At 35.1% G+C, this 20507-nt stretch overlaps 1 protein-coding gene across 1 annotated transcript; it reads left to right on the top strand.

Annotated features, from left to right (window-relative positions):
* Positions 1-7179: 7179 nt before the first annotated feature.
* LOC131606608 (uncharacterized) lies at positions 7180-10480 on the top strand. The gene is made up of 8 exons (XM_058878806.1): positions 7180-7490; positions 8973-9086; positions 9178-9246; positions 9374-9393; positions 9480-9532; positions 9645-9675; positions 9779-9860; positions 9974-10480. Exons 1-8 carry the CDS (start codon positions 7307-7309, stop codon positions 10138-10140), a joined length of 720 nt encoding a protein of 239 aa, XP_058734789.1. The 5' UTR covers positions 7180-7306; the 3' UTR covers positions 10141-10480.
* Positions 10481-20507: the final 10027 nt, after the last annotated feature.

Genomic DNA, 20507 nt, shown 5'->3' with positions numbered 1-20507 from the left:
TATACACTCAGACAAATGAACCTCTTCTCAACAACTCCTCAATTCGACTCTTCAACCTCTCCTTAGTCACTTTACAAAATACCAAATTAGCAAGAGAAGTTTATCTCGTCCAATACGATCTCGTTTTCTATCAACAATAGATTAAGGGTGATCAAGTCCTCAATTTGTCAATAGACAGTCGAAAATCATAATGAAACATAAACCATCATTACTAAACCATAATAGTGTTCCTTCAGAACTCACACTCGAAATTACTTAACACACCAAGATCCAAAATCCTCTTAAGATTACAATTACTTTCTTCAACTCCAAACAATTTATACCAAAATTCTCATCAACTTGCTCTAACAAAATGAACTAAATAAAATCAATTCCCAAAATCTCTACCAAAGATACTCAACAGACAATTCAAACACACATAAGAAGTAGAAACAAAACTCATAGCAGGCGTATCAATAACCATACTTCCACGCATATCAGATAACACAAGATTCAACTTCTTAGCACAATCCAAAGAAATAAATGAATACGTTGCACCACTATCAATCATAAAGCACGTACCTCAGATTAGCTTATCTTTAGTAGTGGTCTTAGCACCAGACAACGCAAGTACTTTTCCCTTCGCTTGTTCCTTCTTCGGTTTGTCACACTTGGTACTAATGTGACCTTGCTCCCCACAGTTAGCAGCCATGTGGCCTGGCCTGCCACACTTGAAACAAGTAGCAACCTCTTTCTTACACTCAGCACCATGATGACCTTCAACACCATATGTGAAACACTTAAGTGGAGTAGGAGTCCCTCCCCCACTTAGCTTCTTGCCAAAACCAGATTGTTTCCTCTTGACATCATAAGGTCTCCCACTGGATTTTTCTCTTTCTCGTTTCAACTCTAGAAACTCCACTTCTTTCTTCCCACGCACATCTTCTGGAAAATAGTTTTCCAAAAATGCATCACGAAAAAGATTCCAAGTGACTTCAATACCTTCTCTTTCAAATCTCTGCACAGTATTACTCCACCAATCGTCAGCTCCTTTCGTCAGCATATGAGTACCCAACTGCACCTTCTGTACATCCGTACAAATCATGATTTGAAAAATCTTTTCCATTTCTCTCATTCATGCATGTGCTTCGTCCGGTCCATACTTTCCTTCAAAAGTCGGCGGATTGCACCTTAGGAATTCTCCGAAAGCACAGAACTCATCCTTCCCTCCATAACCGGAATTCTCTTGCGGCACTTGTCCAATCGCACCAGTCCACCTCATCACCGCCTCAACATTAATGTCAACATTCCTTCCTGCAGCCATTGTCCTAAGACGTCCAACGACCGACAAACAAACAGTATCGATCGTGTCAGACACACAAATCCAATACAAAAGGGATAGGAAAACATAAATGACCTGGCCAACTGACCGACCGTGCTCTGATACCACTATGTAACGCCCCCAATTCTATACTAAGCAAATAAGGCATATATTCGCATAAATCAGAGTAAAGAAGCATGCATCTGACGAGGGCGTTACACATAATTCAAAATAGAACAAATATTTTATCTTTAAACATGCAATGGTCATTTCCAAATAACACGGGAATTTAAATAACATGCAAACCACAGCGGAATAATCATCTCATCGAATAAATGGCAAAATAGGATGATTCCCATACATCATCCACCACGTCTCAACATCTTGGCTCAAGGCCACACATTAACCAGAATAACATATTCAAATACAAATACAATATGAGTAAACAAACATCTCATAACATCGAGTCATAAAAACATAAAACCCAACTCCCATGTGTTACATATGACCAGAGCACAAGTGACTACTTAGTCACGACACTCAACTAGAGATCTAAATCTCGACGCTAAGCCTCCTTCGAAGCATCACTATCCATGAAACCTGCACGTTACCAACAAAGGATAACATTCAAACAGAAGGGTGAGAATTCAACTTCTTATAGAAAACATGATAATGGGAAATGTAAAACACAAAAAGAATACATTTCAAGAATTCATCACTCTTCACATAAACATGCATCATATGCCATTAATCAAGATTCACATGTTCATGTCATACAATATAGCTCATTCAGTTCTAAGTGATCAAACATGATTCACATATTCACATATTTATACATATATCATTAATACGTATAAATTCACATCTGTATCACATGTGTTCCAAATCACATATATCACATTTATAACACAACAACAATTCATATCAAATGAATCACCAAATTCACTTATCACATCTCATACACACATAACAATCACATAATTGCATACATTCAAACATCACATAACACCAATGTGACTCAATGCAAGACATGTGACTCTATGCATGTGGTACCCAATGTGAATCCAATGTTTCACCGCTTTCCGATTCAATGTTTAGAATCCAAGCCACGCTCCCGATCCGGACAAGATCAAAGCCAACACGCCTATTTCCAATTAAGGATCACGTCTTCTTCGCCTATTTCCATTCAAGGATCAACGTCTCTTACCATGTGAACCCAAGTTTCACCGCTTCCACCATAAAGCCGACCATGCTATGAATGAATGTACAATTACCAACAATTTAAGCAATTAAGATTATCTCATCAATCTTAACTTACCGCATACCATAATAATCCAACTCTATGAATTATCCGCCAATTGTACACAACATTCACAACACAATTAACAATTACAACAAGGCATAACAACCATCATATATCCAATCACAATCATCATGCATATATTACCACACATCGTACCAATAGTTGTTATTCATTACATACCAAAACGTAGCACACATAAAAGCATTTACAAGTATACAATCCACATCTCAATACATACACCTTTAAATGATCATTATCAACAAGACACATTCAAATAGTACATATAAATGTATATTTATATTCATTATAACATATCATGGATATCACATCACTTAACACATATATGAATATTAACCACAAGTCTTATTTCATAATACACACATAAGTAATCACATGTTATCCATATATTAACATCCAATTTAAACTATTCCACATCAACTAGCATTTAGAATTCAATCACATAAATCGCGGTTATCATATCACATAATACATCCATGAACATTGATCATGCACAATTCATCCATAACATACACATATAGGTAAATGTTATTCTCAATTATCATCATAATTTATAAAACAAGTGTCAATCCATTCTATTCTATCATATAGACAATCTCATTAGCTTCCCAACGCTTCGAACGGCGCATAAAACGGAGTTACAGATCAAAAGTTATGGCCTTTCAAAGTTTGGAAAAAGTTCTGTAAAACAGGGTTCGCGGCTCGAACAAAGTTCGCGGCGCGAACTGAGTGAATCAAATATTCCTTAGTTCTGCCAAGCAGTTCGCGGCTCGAACAATAGTTCGCTGCGCGAACTGGCGATTTCAGAAAATCCCAAATCTCAAAAAACAGCATGCGAATTTCATCCCAAAACCCTTAAACTCAACCCAAATCAAACTGAAAAACACCAACCATCATGAACAACAATAGAATACATGTTATAACCACAAATATAACACACATTTATGGATCTTCTAACATCATAACATCATCAAACATCAATTAAAACACATTTCAAATCATAAATTCATGCATTTGTTCATAAACCCTAACTTTTCTATGTTTCCATGAAATTGCAAAGATGAAGAGATAATCACAACAACACACATTACCCAATCATATAGTCTATAAGAACTTGGATTCAAACCCTTACCTCTATTCAAACTCCTTCAATCTTCGAGAATCTCACAATCCTCTTCTCTTCCTCTCCTCCTTTTTCTCTTCTCTTCTCTCTAGCCTCTTTCTCCAAAATGAATGTTATGAGAACTAACCTAATTTCTCTCTTACTATCTTTCTCAAATAAATGGGCTTAACCCACAATCTATTCTTTCTAACTAAATTAGGCCCATCAACTAATATCTCATAATATTACTAATAATTCAATTAATCCAATTAGCACAAATCTCAAATTAAATAATATCATACTAAATAATTGAATAACATGAATAATTAGTAAAACACCAAATGAAACTAATTAAATAAATAGCTAATAAAATCGGGATGTTACAATTTGCGTCCAGCTCTATTTCATGACTCCTCAGGGCACTGATCAGCTCTTCAAGAGAAACTTCATTCAAATTCTTGGCAATCTTGAATGCAGTCACCATTGGGCCCCATCTTCTAGGCAAGCTTCTGATGATCTTCTTGACATGACCAGCCTTTGTATATCCTTTGTCAAGCACTCTTAATCCAGCAGTCAAAGTCTAGAATCTTGAAAACATTGCTTCAATGTTCTCATCTTCCTCCATCTTGAAAGCTTCATACTTCTGGATTAAAGCAAGAGCCTTTGTCTCCTTGACTTGGGCATTATCTTCATGAGTCATCTTTAAGGATTCAAAGATGTCATGAGTTGTTTCTCTGTTTGTTATCTTCTCATACTCAGCATGAGAGATAGCATTTAGCAATATAGTTCTAGACTTGTGATGATTCTTGAAGTCTTTATTTTGAGCATCACTCATGGCTTGTCTAGAAACCTTGACACCTTCAGCATTTACAGGATGTGTGTAACCATCCAGCACTACATCTCATAAGTCACCATCTTGACAAAGAAAGTAACTTTCGAGTTTATCTTTCTAGTACTCAAAGTTTTCACCATCAAAAACTGGTGGTATATTATAGCCATTGAAACTATTGCTTCCATTACCATTGTTGTTTTGTTCAGGAGTAGGAGTAGATGAAGTTGTTTCAACCATTTTAACTGTGTGTTTTTCTCCCTGAATCTTTTGTCTAACACGGTTAAGTGCTTGCACCTAGAACCGGCGCTTTGATGCCAATTGAAGGATAGAAAAACACTTAGAAGGGGGGGGGGATTGAATAAGTGTAACTTCAATAACTTAGAAGATAAAAACAATGAACACAATTATTTTTATCCTGGTTCGTTGTTAACCAAACTACTTCAGTCCACCCCCTTAGAGTGATTTACCTCAACTGAGGATTTAATCCACTAATCCAACTAATTACAATGGTTATCCACTTAGAAACACTCTAAGTCTTCTAGAGTATACAGATCACAACTTGATCACTCTAGGAGTCCTTCTAGAGTCTACAGATCACAACTTGATCACTCTAGGAATCCTTCTAGAGTCTACAGATCACAACTTGATCACTCTAGGAATCCTTCTAGAGTCTAGAGATCACAACTTGATCACTCTAGATATTCTTTTATAATCAATGTAAAATAAAGTTTACAAGAGTATAAATTTGCTTCTAATAAAGCTGTAATCACAACTGTGATATTTCTCTTAAGTTCTAAACTTAACACTCACTAAAAATATTACAAGAGTTTGTGAGGTTGAAGATGAAGTTCGTGAGCTTTTGAATTTGACAGCGTTTCAGTATATTTGCACAAGTGTTCTTCTTTGCTTCTGATCAGAACTTCTATTTATAGGCGCTGAGAGGAAATGACCGTTGGGAGCATTTAATGCTTTGCGTGAATAGTACAACGCTGCATTTAATGTTTCACACTTTTGTCAACTACCTCGAGCCTTGCTTTTGCTGCTTTTACTGACTTTACCTTTTGTAGCTTCTAACGTTCCTTTTGTCAGTCAGAGATTAAACGTTTCAGCCTTTCATCTTATACTTTCTTCTGGACTCAGATTTTGTAGATAACAACGTTTGAATATCAGAGTCAACAGCTTTGGTGCAGAGCATCTTCTGTCTTCTGACTTTAAATAACTTGAGCGTGATACCATTCAGAACTTCAGAGCTTGTTCTTATGACTTTCATTCTTCTGATGCTTTCAGTCCATGTTCTGATTCTGCTTGACCATCTTCTGATGTCTTGCCAGAGCATGTTCTAATGAAGCCATCCAGAACCTTCTGAGTCAGTTGCTTCTGAGCGCTAATTTGTGCATACTCTTTATATATTTCCTGAAATGGAAAATGCAAAGGATTATAGTACCACATTATCTTATATAAAATTCATATATAATGTTATCATCAAAACGCAGAATATTGAACAGAACAATTCTTGTTCTAACAAATCAGTCATATAATCAATTGCTTGAGTCTTCTTAGAGACAAGGCTTGAGATTTATTCAAGTTAAGTACCACATCAGAGGATGTTTGCAGTGCTTACCAAACCCTAATTTGTTTGCTTGATTCTTTCGCCGCTTATTACAATTGAATCCTCATATGTTGTAAAGGTTGCTATGCAACTTGCCATACAAGTATCATCATTAAAAACTCTTTCTAGTTGTCATTATCAAAAGCACCATATCAATAGCTCATTTGACTACTTCTTGGAGTACCCTGCGAAACATGATTCCAAATTATCTCTCTTTTTAATGACGACGACACATCTCTCAAGGAGGTGGTAAAAGAGACAAAACAAATACTTAGTTGACAAAACATTGTGCATTTAGGCCATATTTGGTTGGAACGACAATATTTGTGAACAAAAGTACAAGCTGCATCGATGTAGTCTACATGACATACTTCAATGATTTAGAGTGGTTCCACGAGTACAATTGAGGGCCGCATGTTTGGTTTATTTGTACTTTAAACTAGGTGAAACTTGTCTTTGAGACACAAAACATATGACAGGAAGCTCCACACAATTTATGATAATTTATTTGCAACATTTATTGGTTACCAATATTTTCACAACGCTTGTGTTACCCTTGTTACTAATATTTTTTATCTTCTCTCACTTTCCTCGCATATTCGGGTGGCAACCTGAGATGGAGTACAATGAGAATTAGCCCCATGCTTGCGCCTTTGACCCGTTTAGAGGGAATCAGGTGATAGAGTCGTACTAAATATTTATTGACCACACTATAGCAGATGACATATTTTTTCTCGTACGATGCCTTTAGGGGTTATTTTGGAGACGCATCTATGTAATAGACCTTTAAAATTTTACAAAAATGTGTCTCTAATACGTATTTTGAAAAATTAGGGGTGACTGATTCACTCGCGGAATATTATATGTAGTTTAGATGCGATGCATATCTAAATTATAAAACAACCAATTCAAATTTTTAAGTTGTTGACCCTTAGTGAATAGTGTGAATAAAGTAAAATATCCTACTTACTAATACTATTATCCAAAAAGTCCACTCACCTGATACAAACACAAGGTCCAAACCAAAACTAAAACTAAAGCCCAAACAGTACCTCACTCTTAAAATTCTCCTGTCTCACAAATTTTGTCAAAAATCCTCTTTTCTTGTCTTGTCTTGTCGCACAGCTCAGTCGCCGGAAAACATGTACAGAGACGTTTCAAGTTGCAACACCTATGATTACGGCGACGCTGTGTATTGGGACGCTCGTTATATCCAAGAAGGTGGTTCCTTTGATTGGTATCAGCGTTACTCTGATCTTAAACCCTTCCTTCGTCACTATTTCCCTCTTTCTTCTGCCATCCTCATGGTTGGTTGTGGCAATGCTGGTAACTATTCTTTTCCTTTACCACTTTTCATTTCCCACTTCTCTTGTTCACGCCAAACACTGCAATTTCAATTTTCATCTTAAACCCTTGTCTTTTACCTTCCAAACTCAACTTTAGGGTTTTCAGTTTTGGGGTTTTGCATGCTACCTTGTTGAACTTAATTTTCAGTGTATCAAATTAGGATCAGTTTGTATTTACTTTGTTTGAACTTATATACTTAGATTTGCTCTGTTAAGATTGCTTGATAGAGCTTTTGGAATCAACTTATTTCAATTATCTCTCCAGAGTAGCTTATATGAAAGAACTTGTAGTTGTGTTTATTATAAACTTCTGATAATTAGTTCAGTTCAACAACAGATAAATACTTTCACGAGTTCAACTGCTTTGCATATTTTGTAAATGTGTAGCTTTAGTGTAAAAGCAGTTACTGTTTTGGATCGGAAAGGTACGTTTTTAAGAATCTGAGGAATTTTCAAAGTAGTTTAGGAAATTGAGTGGTGGCCCAAGGTCAAGCTAACTGAGTTTTGTGGATTCATTCTCAGGGGAATGGATTCCCTGCCTTTGTAACTTTATGCTATATCACTCCATTAAAATATATTATTTTATAGAGAGAATTGTTGGTTTTATGAAAAATAGAGGTAAAGTTACAAAGGCATCAAAAACTAAAGTCAGCCAATCCCTCCCCCATTCTGAGTCATAAGAATTTTCCTGACCTGTTTTCAAAGTTAAAGCAGGGAGCAGTGAAACACTAGTACGCAGTTTTAGCCAAAGTACAAGTACTAGGTTCGTACCGGTACCGGTACGCGTATGGTATGTATCGAGCCTGTACCTTTTTTCTTTTCTTTTTGGTACTTGCCTAGTACACGATTGGCATGCGAATCCACAAAAAACACAATTCTTTTCTGTCTTCGGTCCGTATAATTTCGGAATTATTAGTTGGTCAAATTTAGGTTTTTAAATTTATTTATAAAAGGATTAGGTTTCAAGCTTTCAGCATTTGACGCCATGATTTATTGACACTTTTCAAGTGTGATTTTTTTGTTATTGAGTCGATCTTGACTCTTTTTGAGCGAAATGCTTTTTAAAATATAGATGTTTTATTGTCATTTCAACATTTTATGTTTTTTTTTAATAATTATATTTAAGAAATTATATTGACATACCCGCATCTTAGTTTTTCTAAAACTGCCGTGTTCCGTATCCGTACTGGATACCGGGTACTTATTCGAACCAGGGCAACACAGGCGGTGAGGGTAGGCATGTCCTGTTCAGTTTTGATTCCCATTGAACCAAAAATGGTTTCGTTTCACTTTTCTATTTGTATATCTAATTGTGGTAGCAATTCATCAGAATGTGAGCAATGCATATTGCATAGCCTTTTTGTCAATATTTCATAATCTTCTATCTTGAATGAGATTTCTCTTTTATTGAGTCCATAATTTTTCAGAAAATTTACAAGGAGCAAACGGATGTATTTTGCAGTTATTTCAGAGGATATGGTCAAAGATGGTTATGAGGAAATTGTTAACATTGATATTTCATCGGTTGCCATTGACATGATGAGAAGAAAATATGAGTACATCCCTCAGCTAAAATGTATCTTATCAATAAAATTATTTAACTTTTTTTTTTTTTTTTGCATAATCTTTCATGTCTGAACTTAAAATGACTACATGAATCTCAATAGACATGCAGATGGATGTAAGGGATATGAGCTTCTTTCCGGATGAATCTTTTGATGGTGTAATCGATAAAGGTACCACTTGATCATTTCACTGCCAACCTTATTCTTAGCGATGTTAATGGATTCTGTATTTATATACTAATGCTAATTTGGTTTTGCTATTGCATTTACACTTGTGCTTTGTTGATGATTGATCTAGGAACTCTCGATTCATTAATGGTAAGGTGCTTCACCGATTGTTCTCCATCGTTTATCTAATTTAGTATATTCGCGCACTAATAATCATTTTTTCTTTTCTATTTTAGTGTGGAACCGATGCACCAATTAGTGCTTCTCAGATGCTTGCAGAAGTGTGTAGGTTGTAAAAACTTAAATGAAAATACATTTCTTAAAAAATTTGAAACTAGTATTTATTATTCATGCTTTATTTCTAAATTCTCGCTAATTATGCCCATGTTTTTTCTTTTCAGACTTCTAAAACCTGGCGGGACTTATATGATGGTAATCTCATTTAAATAGATTTGGAGTTCTATTTTTCAGCTCGCCATGATATATTCTGCATATTTAGAAAATACTTATTAACGACTAAATTGCCCCCTTGCAGATTACATATGGCGATCCAAAAGTAAGGATGCCTCACATAAGCAAACCTGTATACAATTGGAAAATCACATTGTATAATATCCGTAAGATTTCACTCTTGCGGCCTTTTCCCGAACTCGATAACACCAACTGAATTGAATCTACTTATTTCTTAAGTTCATTTTCTCAATGATTATATTACTCTTAATCCATGCAGCAAGACCGGGATTTAATAAGCCAGAAGGTAGTACTTCATCGAAGAAATCATTGTTGGAACCTATTCCTCTTACTGAAGCAGGCTTACTTCCAGCAGATTGGGTTCTGGAAGATCCAGATTCTCACTTTATATATGTTTGTAGAAAGGTAAAGGACGCAGATGTATAGAGCTAATTACTCGCATTGAAGCAGTGAAGAAGTTGTTGTTTGTTATCCTCACAAATGTTGTTGTGCATCATTAGCTATTTTCTCTTGTTGGTTGTTGCATTTGTTTGCCTTAAGCCAGGATTCTATCATAGCCATTATTTTCTCATCATTTAGTTGTAGAACACACTTTATATTTATTTATTTATAATTCTACACACTCTCTTTTAAATCAGGTGAGATCTTTAAGAATATATCAAACCCAAAGTAGAGAATTTATTAGAAATAATATGTTGAGAATGTGTTGCTATCAGATTTCAGTAGTTAAAATAATTTGTACACTTTCAAATGAACTTCATAACTTAAGCTCCAAAGTTCTTTCAACATACATTATTTGAGATTTTTTCAGTAAAATTTAAGTGATTGAGGATGTGCCAAGTAGATCTAAGAGTGATTTTAGATTCAAATTTTGGTAAAGTAATTTGATTTAAATTCTTTTATGTCAATCTTATTGTTTGGATAAAATTGTTTGAGAATTTTTGAAATGATTTTTTTTATGAAATATTTTGTCAATCAAAGTCATGTGATTTTAAACACTATTTAAAAATTAAAATTTTTTAACTTTTTTTAAATAATGCAAATTGATTCCTATGTGATTAAAAAATTAACATGTCAGTCCCTATTTATTTTAAAAATTCTTATTTATATCACTTTTAATATGCATTTATATTTTTATTCTAAAATTAAATTTTAGCAATAGCTTCTCAAAGTTTAAGAATGCATAATTTTATTACTTAGGGGAAATAGGCCGGACTTATATAATAGGGTTTACATTTTAACTTACACAAACTCAGGTCACACATTGCTAGATCTCGTATCCTAAAAAAAATCCTTTCAAGTCTACCAGACCAATGAATAAATTTTTATTATTATTATTATGTTATGTTTTGTATTTTGCATACATAAATAAAATTTGATTATTTTAAAGAACTTGTGAAAATAAGATGAAAACATTTAATGAACATTGTTTTCATGAGTTCTCTTGAACAAATAGTCTCAAAGTGCTAATAGGTAAGTTAAAATAAGTCAATGCAAATAAATTTTTAATCTTTTGGTCTTTTAGTTAGTTAATCTATTTAAATATTATTTTAATTATTTATTTACATATGCCTAAAACAAATATACTTTTATGTAGGCTAACTAGACCTTTAAAAAAAAATGTCAGACACAGGAATAAAAATAAACCTATGAAGGACCATAGACCAGACTTAGACTTTGTTTTTTTTTATAGGTCAGACTTAGACTTGGTGCATATTATTAGTTTATATTTAAAACTATATGAATATTTATGAACTACAAAACAAATTTTAAAACTGACAAAAAAAATATCGCAACATATAATATAAATTCGGAGCTATCACAGGGATATCTTACTAGTTTTCATCTAACTTTTTATTGCTCCATTGAAAAACACTCCAAATGATTATGGAAGAAATGCTAGGAGAAAAAAAAGATGATTTTATAAGGAGTAAGCGTAGGGGAAAGTGAAGAGAGAGTTTTGAAAACAGAAAAAATAGATGAATTTTTTTTTTCGAGTAATCATCAAATTAGTTCTTGTATATGCAAGATGCTCTCAAACACGTCTCAATTCTATTAATATTTCAATTTAATTCAAATAGTGTAAAAAAAATCAATTTGGTCTCAATTAGTCTATGTAATTGTAATTTAACCTTATTAACAAGGTTAACTATGCTCTTATGATATTTTTTAGGGTGGCAAACGGGCATGCCCGCCCCGTTTAGGCCCGCCCCGCAAAACCCGCGAAAAAACGGGGCGGGACGGACTTTTTTAAGAGTGCGAGCCTAAAACCTTACCCCGTCCCGCAAAAAAGTGAGGGCGGAGCGGGGAAAGCCCACGGACATTCGGCTTTTTAGGCCTAAAAATAGTAAAATTCTATGAAAAAACAAATGGCCGCAGCCCACAAAAAAACAGGGCGGGGCGGACACATTAAAGAGAGCGGACCTAAAACCTTGCTCCGTCCCGCTAAAAAGTGCGGGTAAAACGGGCTTTGTCCGCGGGTCGGGCCCGTTTTGCCACCTCTAATATTTTTTGCCACCATATTTAAGCACGTCTCTAACTCTATTAATATTTCGAATTAGTCATTTAACTATCTCAATTTTTTTAGTCAATTCTCTCTATTATTCTATTTAAAGTAATAATTATTTCTTCTATCTGTGTCTTCATCAATCTTCTTCATCTTCTCTAATATTCTTGATTTTATTTTTCAATTACTTGTTTAATATAAATTGGATCAAGACATAGACCTCTTTGGCAATTTGATAAATATATTTTTGATTGTTTATATATGTAAGGACTTATTTATCCATTTAGGCAAATTTTTTGGTACCCTTTAATTTAGTTGGGTACTGATATCATTGGTATTAATTGATTTAATATTTTGATTTTTTTAAAAATAAAATAATATTAAAAAATAATGTGACATTGATTATCTTCATTTGATTGGAGAAAGGGACTGATATTCAACCAAATATGTGAGTGCTATTTTTTTTATTGTTCATCAATCTTCTTTATTATGGTTTAATCTTTTTCTTTAATATTTTTAATTTTAATTTTTTACTTATTTAATATAACTTGAATAAAGACGCAAACGTATTTGACAATTAGTGGTCAAATACATGAACTACATTAACGAATGTCTTTTTTTTTTTTTTTTTAAATACATGAACTACATTAACACCTACTATATCGTACCATAAACATGGTCAAATCACATAAACTAATCGAGTTGCCTAACTAAAAATCATTTGACATAGTCACAGACTAATTTGAAATATTAGTAATACCAAGGTTGTTATGAGAGTATCTATCATATAAGAAAATTAATTGATCTAAAAATTCCAAAATTGCCCTGCTGCTTATACAGGTTGTCACGTGGATGACTTAAGCATCATTCTCTTGCTTTTCTTCTTTCCATGCGTTGGTATGTGTTTTGTAAACATACCTGAACATTTAATACTATTTTTTTGTTCTACTTCACCATATCACCTTTTCAAATCAGACCTGTCTATTCAATAATACTTTACACCTTTTTCATCTGTTTGAACTACTCTACACCATTTTACTAAACTAATATACACCATTTTTCTGAACTACTCTACACCATTTTCATCTTTTTGAACTACTCTACACCATTTTGCTGAACTACTCTACACCATTTCATCCATTTCCATTCTAAAACATCTTGCTCCATCTGAACAACAACTTTGTTTCTTCATTCTCCATTTCCATTTTGTATCATCTTGCTTCTGGTTCATATTGCTCCGTCTAAACAACAACTATCTTTTAATATTCTAGCTACAAACTTTGTTCCATGGACAGACCGTTCGAGAATATCTCCGACATCAACGACACCAAAGACCTTTGGAAGGTCGCAGTGAGGGTGCACCTCTAATGGACCGTTCTCTCCAACAACAAAAAGCATTTTGAAATGATTTTCATTGACAAAGACGTAAGTTTAAACTTCTATGTTCTCATTTTTGTTATGATGCGATTTTATTATCATTTTTTTTACCTATTTTATGATTTCAACTTTTCTTCCATATAAACTTCTATGTTCTCATTTTGTGATGAAAATCACTTATTTGTTGTTTGTATTACTTATGTTCTTATTTTTTTTCCTTGTGCTTTAACAATTATGTGTTTCCAACCTTATTTTACATTTATGTCACCCTTTTGTGTATCCAGTTTTGGTATTTTATCTCCATTTTGCTATCCTTGACTTTCTCAGGGGGTTGACATTCATGTTGTTGTCCCAATTGTATATATGGCCTCATTCAATGACAAGTTTACCTTAGATCATACCTATACGGTTTCAAAGTTTAATGTTCAACGTAATGATTTATTGTTCAAACCTTCCACCAACAAGTTTATGATCAAGTTTACATGCGGAACATATGTTAACGATGTTAATAAACACATAATACCACCAAAAACTCTAAAATTTTCCACCTTTGCTGATATAATGATCGACAAATTTCAAAAAGATCTTCTGATAGGTGAAATAACTTCCTTTTATCTTTATTATTCAGTAGTGTTTTTGAATTTAGGTGTGTTATTTTTTTTACTTTTGAATCCCCATTATATTTTTTATAGACATAATAGGCATGGTTGATAATATTTGATACATACAGACACATTATGGTGGGAAAAAACAAGTGAATTTTGTACGGAGGGACCACATGTTTATTTTTGTTTTTACTACCAATTAACACTCTTCTCTACCTCCATATTAATATCTCTTTGTGTAACACTTATATGTCCCCTTTTTGTAGCAACAACATAATGAACTGCACTCTTTGGGAGGCCTATGCCACCTTGTTCATTAAGTACAACCACATTCGGGTCAATGTGTGTGATCTAACTGTTGTTCTGCTTTAGTTTGCAAAAGTGAAGGAAGAGGGTTTGCTACTTTATCTTGCTATTAATGTTTTTCACCCACTACTCTTATACTAATTCTTACTCAATCTTACCTGTTTCTTTTACTACCTAAGGAATTATCAACTTTCAGTCACAAATAGTTACAATGTTACCAGGCTTTATATCAATGATGACTTGCCTCCAATTAAACAATTCATTGAGAGGTACCTTCCATGTCATTTCCATTTTCGATTTTCTACATACATCTCTTACTTATGTTCTATACACGTTTTGTGACTCCATTATTCATGCAGCATTCCAAAAGACTCTATGGTGAATATTTTTGGCCAACTAACATCTCATTCCCAACTTTACTCTCAAAATTCTGAAAATACACAACAAACTCCTACTTAGAAGTTACTTTCTAAAGCTACTGTGCTCCCTCTTGTGGAGATTAAAAAACTCAGTGACGTATATTAGAAAATTTTTTCCACTGGAACCGCGTCATTCCGAGTTACGAAGCTCCAGTTATGATCAAAATACTACACGCCTATCACGATTTTCAGCTTCTTTTACACCAACACTAGTGCAATTTCCATCTGATCCAGAATTAACCTACAACCACCAAGTAGAGAGATCAAAAGCACCTAATAGACAAAGATAAATGGCACAAAAATAAAATGCACGCAATTAACTAATATTAAAGGAATCAACGAAAAACTCTTGAAAACAACCACAAAGTGTTACCAAGTATGACGATCTTATGCCGAATTTTTGACAAAACTAAGTAGAAATGGTGACCGATCACAACCCCAAACTTATCTCATTGCTTGTCCTCAAGTGATGCAAGAGATCAAACCGAGGTCACCTTAAACTTTTCTTTTCCACAACATAGTCGATGTCTTTCGCAACTTTCTTCCCTTTCTTGATTAAGCTTTTGGGCTTATCGAACCTTGTTTCCCATCACACTTCACAACAGAGTGTATTTCACCTGCAAACTTTTCACACTTCTCACATTGTCTCTCGGGGTTAGAGTGTTTTTCACTCAACATCACGATATGCAATATCAACCCTTGACTTTGCATACATCCTACTTTCACTACACAAAAAGAATTCATACACTTTTGAGGACTTTTTAGGTTGTAACGGGGCTGAGGTGGAAGGACGGATAAACAACGAATTGATATGCGACTGGTTTGTGAACTAGCACTTATGTTATTCTTCTTGTCTTTGTGCTCGGTTTTGTGTGAGGGGGTTTCTTCTTAGACTCTCCTTTTTACCTAATTACTGGGTAATCAACATCGTTCGAGTCTTTCAAATCTTTTTAGGCAAGTGTTTCAAACTATTTTTTTTCTTTTTTTTTTCTTGTGCTTTACACACTTTTCTTTTCTCTGTTTTTTTTTCATATCACACTTGCCCTTTATTTTCTTAAGCACCACCCCAAACTTACAATTTCACACAAATTCAAAAGAAACAATAACTACACAAGTGCCAAACAGAAATGATAGAATTATGGTTAAGGATGACATGTGTGGGTTGAAACAAACAAGGGGGAATGGCTTAACGGGTTTAACGAGGGATAAAACAAAAATAAATGAAGGACGGAAAGGCTCTAGGGAGAACAAACAAGTGCCTCAGTATGTGATTTCATATTTGTACTGTGTCGGTAGGACAAACGCAAAATTAGAGAGATAAAGTCATACCTGATTTCACTCTCATGATGATCTTTACATGTGTTTGGCTTTTTATGTTCCTCACCATGTAGGCTAAGTTTGCAGCTTCAACACACCCTTTATGTCATGTGACTTTCTTTTCCGGCTCGATTTCACCACTTACCTTCTCAGTCCAGTTCTTCAAGTTGCGTCCGACACTTTCGGCTATGTCCACTTCCAAAGTACCTTGAGAGATTAAGTTCAGGTTGCACCTTTCATCCACTAACTACCATTCATCATTCATTCGGCATCCATCACTCAATCTATAACACAATGTCAACACAACACCCAAACAAAAACAAAAATGGAAATCAACTAACAGCAACTGAAAAGAACCCCTCCCACACTTGAACCAAACATTGTCCTCAATGTTTTAGAACAAGCCTTGGAGAGGTTACTTACAGAGAGTATTGCACTCCAATGAGCACTTCCGAGCTTTCACTAGAGATGCCCTCTTTTATTTCCTGAAAATAAAAATAAAAACAAACAGAGAAATTAATTATTAAAACCGTGGGTTGCCTCCCACGGAGCGCTTCGTTTAACGTCGCATGGCTCGACGGTCCATTACCCTTTATTATGGAGGGTATTTCCTTCTCCAAACCTTGTTGCTTGTTACTTTCTCCACCAAGAACTCATGAAGATGAAAAGCATGGACCACTTTTCTCTTTAACTCACTTTCCGCCTTCATCTTCTCACCTTGGTTTTCTTCTTTCTTTTTCTTCTTAACTTCTATAGCGACCTTAGGACTTTTGATAGAAACATGAGCTAGTTCCACCTGAGAGGCTATGCTTGAAACTTTTTCTTGGAGATGTTTGGTGCTTTTGTATTCTCCCTCATTTTCGATCATACCAACAAAAGCTTGATCATTTACCGCCGCCCTATGTTTCTTCACTCCTAACATCTTCAAGGTTACTTCTTCATCAAATGATTTCAGCATTAGTGTCCCTTTTTCAATGTCGAAGTAGCAGCCGCCTGTCAACAAAAATGGCCTCCCAAGAAGGATAGGAGTTTCTTCATCTTCCGGAATGTCCATGATGTGGAAGTCAACAGGGAATACAAACTTATCAACCTCCACTAGTACATCTTCAGCTACCCCATATGATTTCTTGACGGTGTGATCAGCGAACCTTAACTTTTTCTTACTTTCCTTCACCTCTCCCAATTGAAGCTTTTTGAAAATAGATAGTGGCATTAAACTCACACTGGAACCAGAATCGAAGAGTACCTTTTTAAACATTATATTCTTGATAGTGCAAGGTATCGCCACAGCTCCAGGGTCTTTCATCCTGGTTGGGATCTTCCTTATTGACGAGACTATACCACACTTGTCAATTGCAATTTTTTTTCTCCTTCCAATAATCTCTTTTTCTCCATCACCTCCTTCATAAATTTCTTATACAAGGGCATGTACTCAAGTGCTTCGAAAAATGGTAGATTTACCTCTAACTTTTTGAACAAGGCAGTGAACTTCTCAAAGTCTTTCTCTTTTGAATTCTTCTTTGTCACTCTGGAAGGGAAAGGTAGTTTGATCACCGGTTCAACATTTTTCTTATTTTTTTCTTCAACTGGTTTAACCGGTGGTATCACAACTTCTGGCTCTTTTGGATTTTCTCTTATTTCCAAATCCACCTCTATTACCATGGGGTCATCTATTTCCTCTTTTTCTTTTTCCGATTCTGCCACTTTCTTACTTCTTGTAGTAACAGCATTAATCTTCTCTTGATCTTTCGGATTTTTCACAGTTGCGCTCGGAAAGTTACCTTGTGCCTGTAGAGTGAGATGTTGTGCTATTTGACCCACTTGAACTTCCAGATTTTTTATTGAAGTTGTGGTGTTCCTGTGGTTATTTCTCGTCTCTTCTTGAAACTGAGAGCATTGTCCAACCAATCTCTTAATAGCTACTTCCCACTCTGCCTTCTGAGGATTTTGTTGTTGATCTTTCCAAGCGAAGTTGGGATGATTCTTCCACCCTGGATTATAGGTGTTAGAATACGGATTGTTTTGCCTCAGGAATTTGATTTCTTCAATCTGCTTGGGAGTAGCGACACGGTATTCAGTTTGGTGAGGACCTTGGCACATTTCACAACTTACAGGTTGAGCTTGTTGGATTTGAGCAACCTGTTGAGTACCTATATTCATAGCCTTTAACCTCTTTTCTACCTCTGCAGCTATCGCATCTTCAACCCGGATTTTTGAAGTTTCCATTTTAAGATCAATGATTCCTTCCGGTTTGCTAGCACACCTGTCATACAACTCCAAATGCTCATTTGTAGCTATTGCTTCAATGATTTTGATGATGCCGGAGGCTGTTGTGAAATTTGTTGAGCCTCCAGCTGCTGTATCAATCAACTGCTTTGTTTTCATTCTGAGCCCATTGACAAATACTTGCATCTGTTTAGTCTTGTCCCTATTATGAGTGGGACATGCTACTAGAGTTCTTTTGAATCTTTTGTAAGCATCTCCTAATGGCTCACCCTCCTTCTGCTTGAAGTTCAAGATATCATACCTTTTCCTTATAAATACAGATGCAGGAAAATACTCATTCAAGAAAGCCTTCTCCATCTCTTCCCATGACGTGATACTACCTGCTGGAAGAGAATAGAACCACTCTTCTGCTTCTTCGGCTAATGTGAACGGGAACATTCTCAGTTTCTTTGCCTCTTCTGTATGCCCTTCAATTTTTAGAGTTGTACTCATGGTCAGAAATCTCTGTAGGTGCTTGTTTGCATCTTCATTAACCTTTCCGGTGAAAGGTTTCCGTTCCAGCTGATTTATTGTGCTTGGATGCAATTGAAAATTGGCCGCATTTACCGGATGGTTGACAATAGTTAGTCTACCACCCGGTGTGTTCGTAGCACCATAGTCTCCGAGAAGCCTCTCAGGAGGAGGAGGAGGATTTTCACCCATGACTTCTTCTTCACTTTCAAAACCTGAACCTGAATGAACTGTAACAATTTCTTCTTCAGATTCCCGCTTAGCCGACCGAGCTTGTCTACGCCTTGCGTGCAAAGTTTTTTCAATTTCTGCGTCAAAAAGAAATTCAGCTGAGGCCTTACCTCGCATACACAAATTAGAAAAATATAATAATTAGAAAGAAAAAAAATAAAATAAAAAGTGTAGAAAATAAAATTTTAGTCGCAGAGCAACAAAATTTCAATTGAACTTAAGTTAAAAATCTGTATTTTGGCAATCCCCGGCAACGGCGCCAAAAACTTGATCGGAAAAATAGCAAGTGTACTATTTTCACCGATGCAGTAATAATAGGGGAAATTCCCCGAATGTCGATCTCAAGGACTGCGTAGGAAATACAGATTCGTAAAATATGATTCAATTGAACAAAAGAATTAATGTTTTGGTTTTGGGGGATTAAATCCTAGCAAAGAAAAATTAATGAGAAAATAAATTGATTTTTGTTATCAAATATATGAGATGCTAGGGTGAGTGGTTGATTTGGCATGCAACACTCAGAATTAAGATCTCTTCAACAAGTTCATAACATTCAGTTACCACATCTTTAAGGTGTTTTCTCCTAAGTCCTTAGTGAGAAAACCTTTGGTCTTCCAACCTAAATCCTAAGTCCTTAGGAACCTAAATTGAAACCAAGCTTTTATATAATCAAGATTATGTGGTAATTATAGGGTATCCCTAGTCCTAGGTGATATCTACTATAATCAAATTATGCACAAACCCTAACAACTACAGTCCTGTATTGTTAGCCGTAGATTAATCCTTATTTGACCGATAAAGAAAATATTAAGAACATTGCATAATTTAACTGAATAACATAAACCAATGTATTGACGAAATCACAAATTCATCGTTATTACAAAAACCAAATCAGAACCACCCCCTAGCATTGGGGGGTTTAGCCTCTCATAATATTCAATAAAGACATAGTAAAGAATTTAGACATTACAAAGATAATTGGGAACTTTGATCTTCAATGGTGTCCACCGTTGAATCTCTCCGTCTCCGGAACCCTTGATGAAGCTATCTTCTCTCCTCTGGTGTTTTCTATCGTATGATGCCAAAGTCTCTTCTCCTTGTCTCTCAATCCTCTTTTAATCCCTCTAAGTTTTCAGATCTCAGCCGGAATACCCAAATTGCCCCTAGAACTTTAAAATTGTAAAAACATAGAAAATCAGAAATTCTGTCCGCACAGGCTGACACGGCCGTGTCACTTGACACGGGCTGATCGTGTCAGCTTCTGCCACTTTTGGGGAGAATTCTTCAGCAGGTTGG

This window comes from Vicia villosa, linkage group LG5 (genome assembly GCF_029867415.1).
Source record: "Vicia villosa cultivar HV-30 ecotype Madison, WI linkage group LG5, Vvil1.0, whole genome shotgun sequence".
Taxonomy (NCBI): domain Eukaryota; kingdom Viridiplantae; phylum Streptophyta; class Magnoliopsida; order Fabales; family Fabaceae; genus Vicia; species Vicia villosa.
This window is presented reverse-complemented; position numbering and strand designations above follow the sequence as displayed.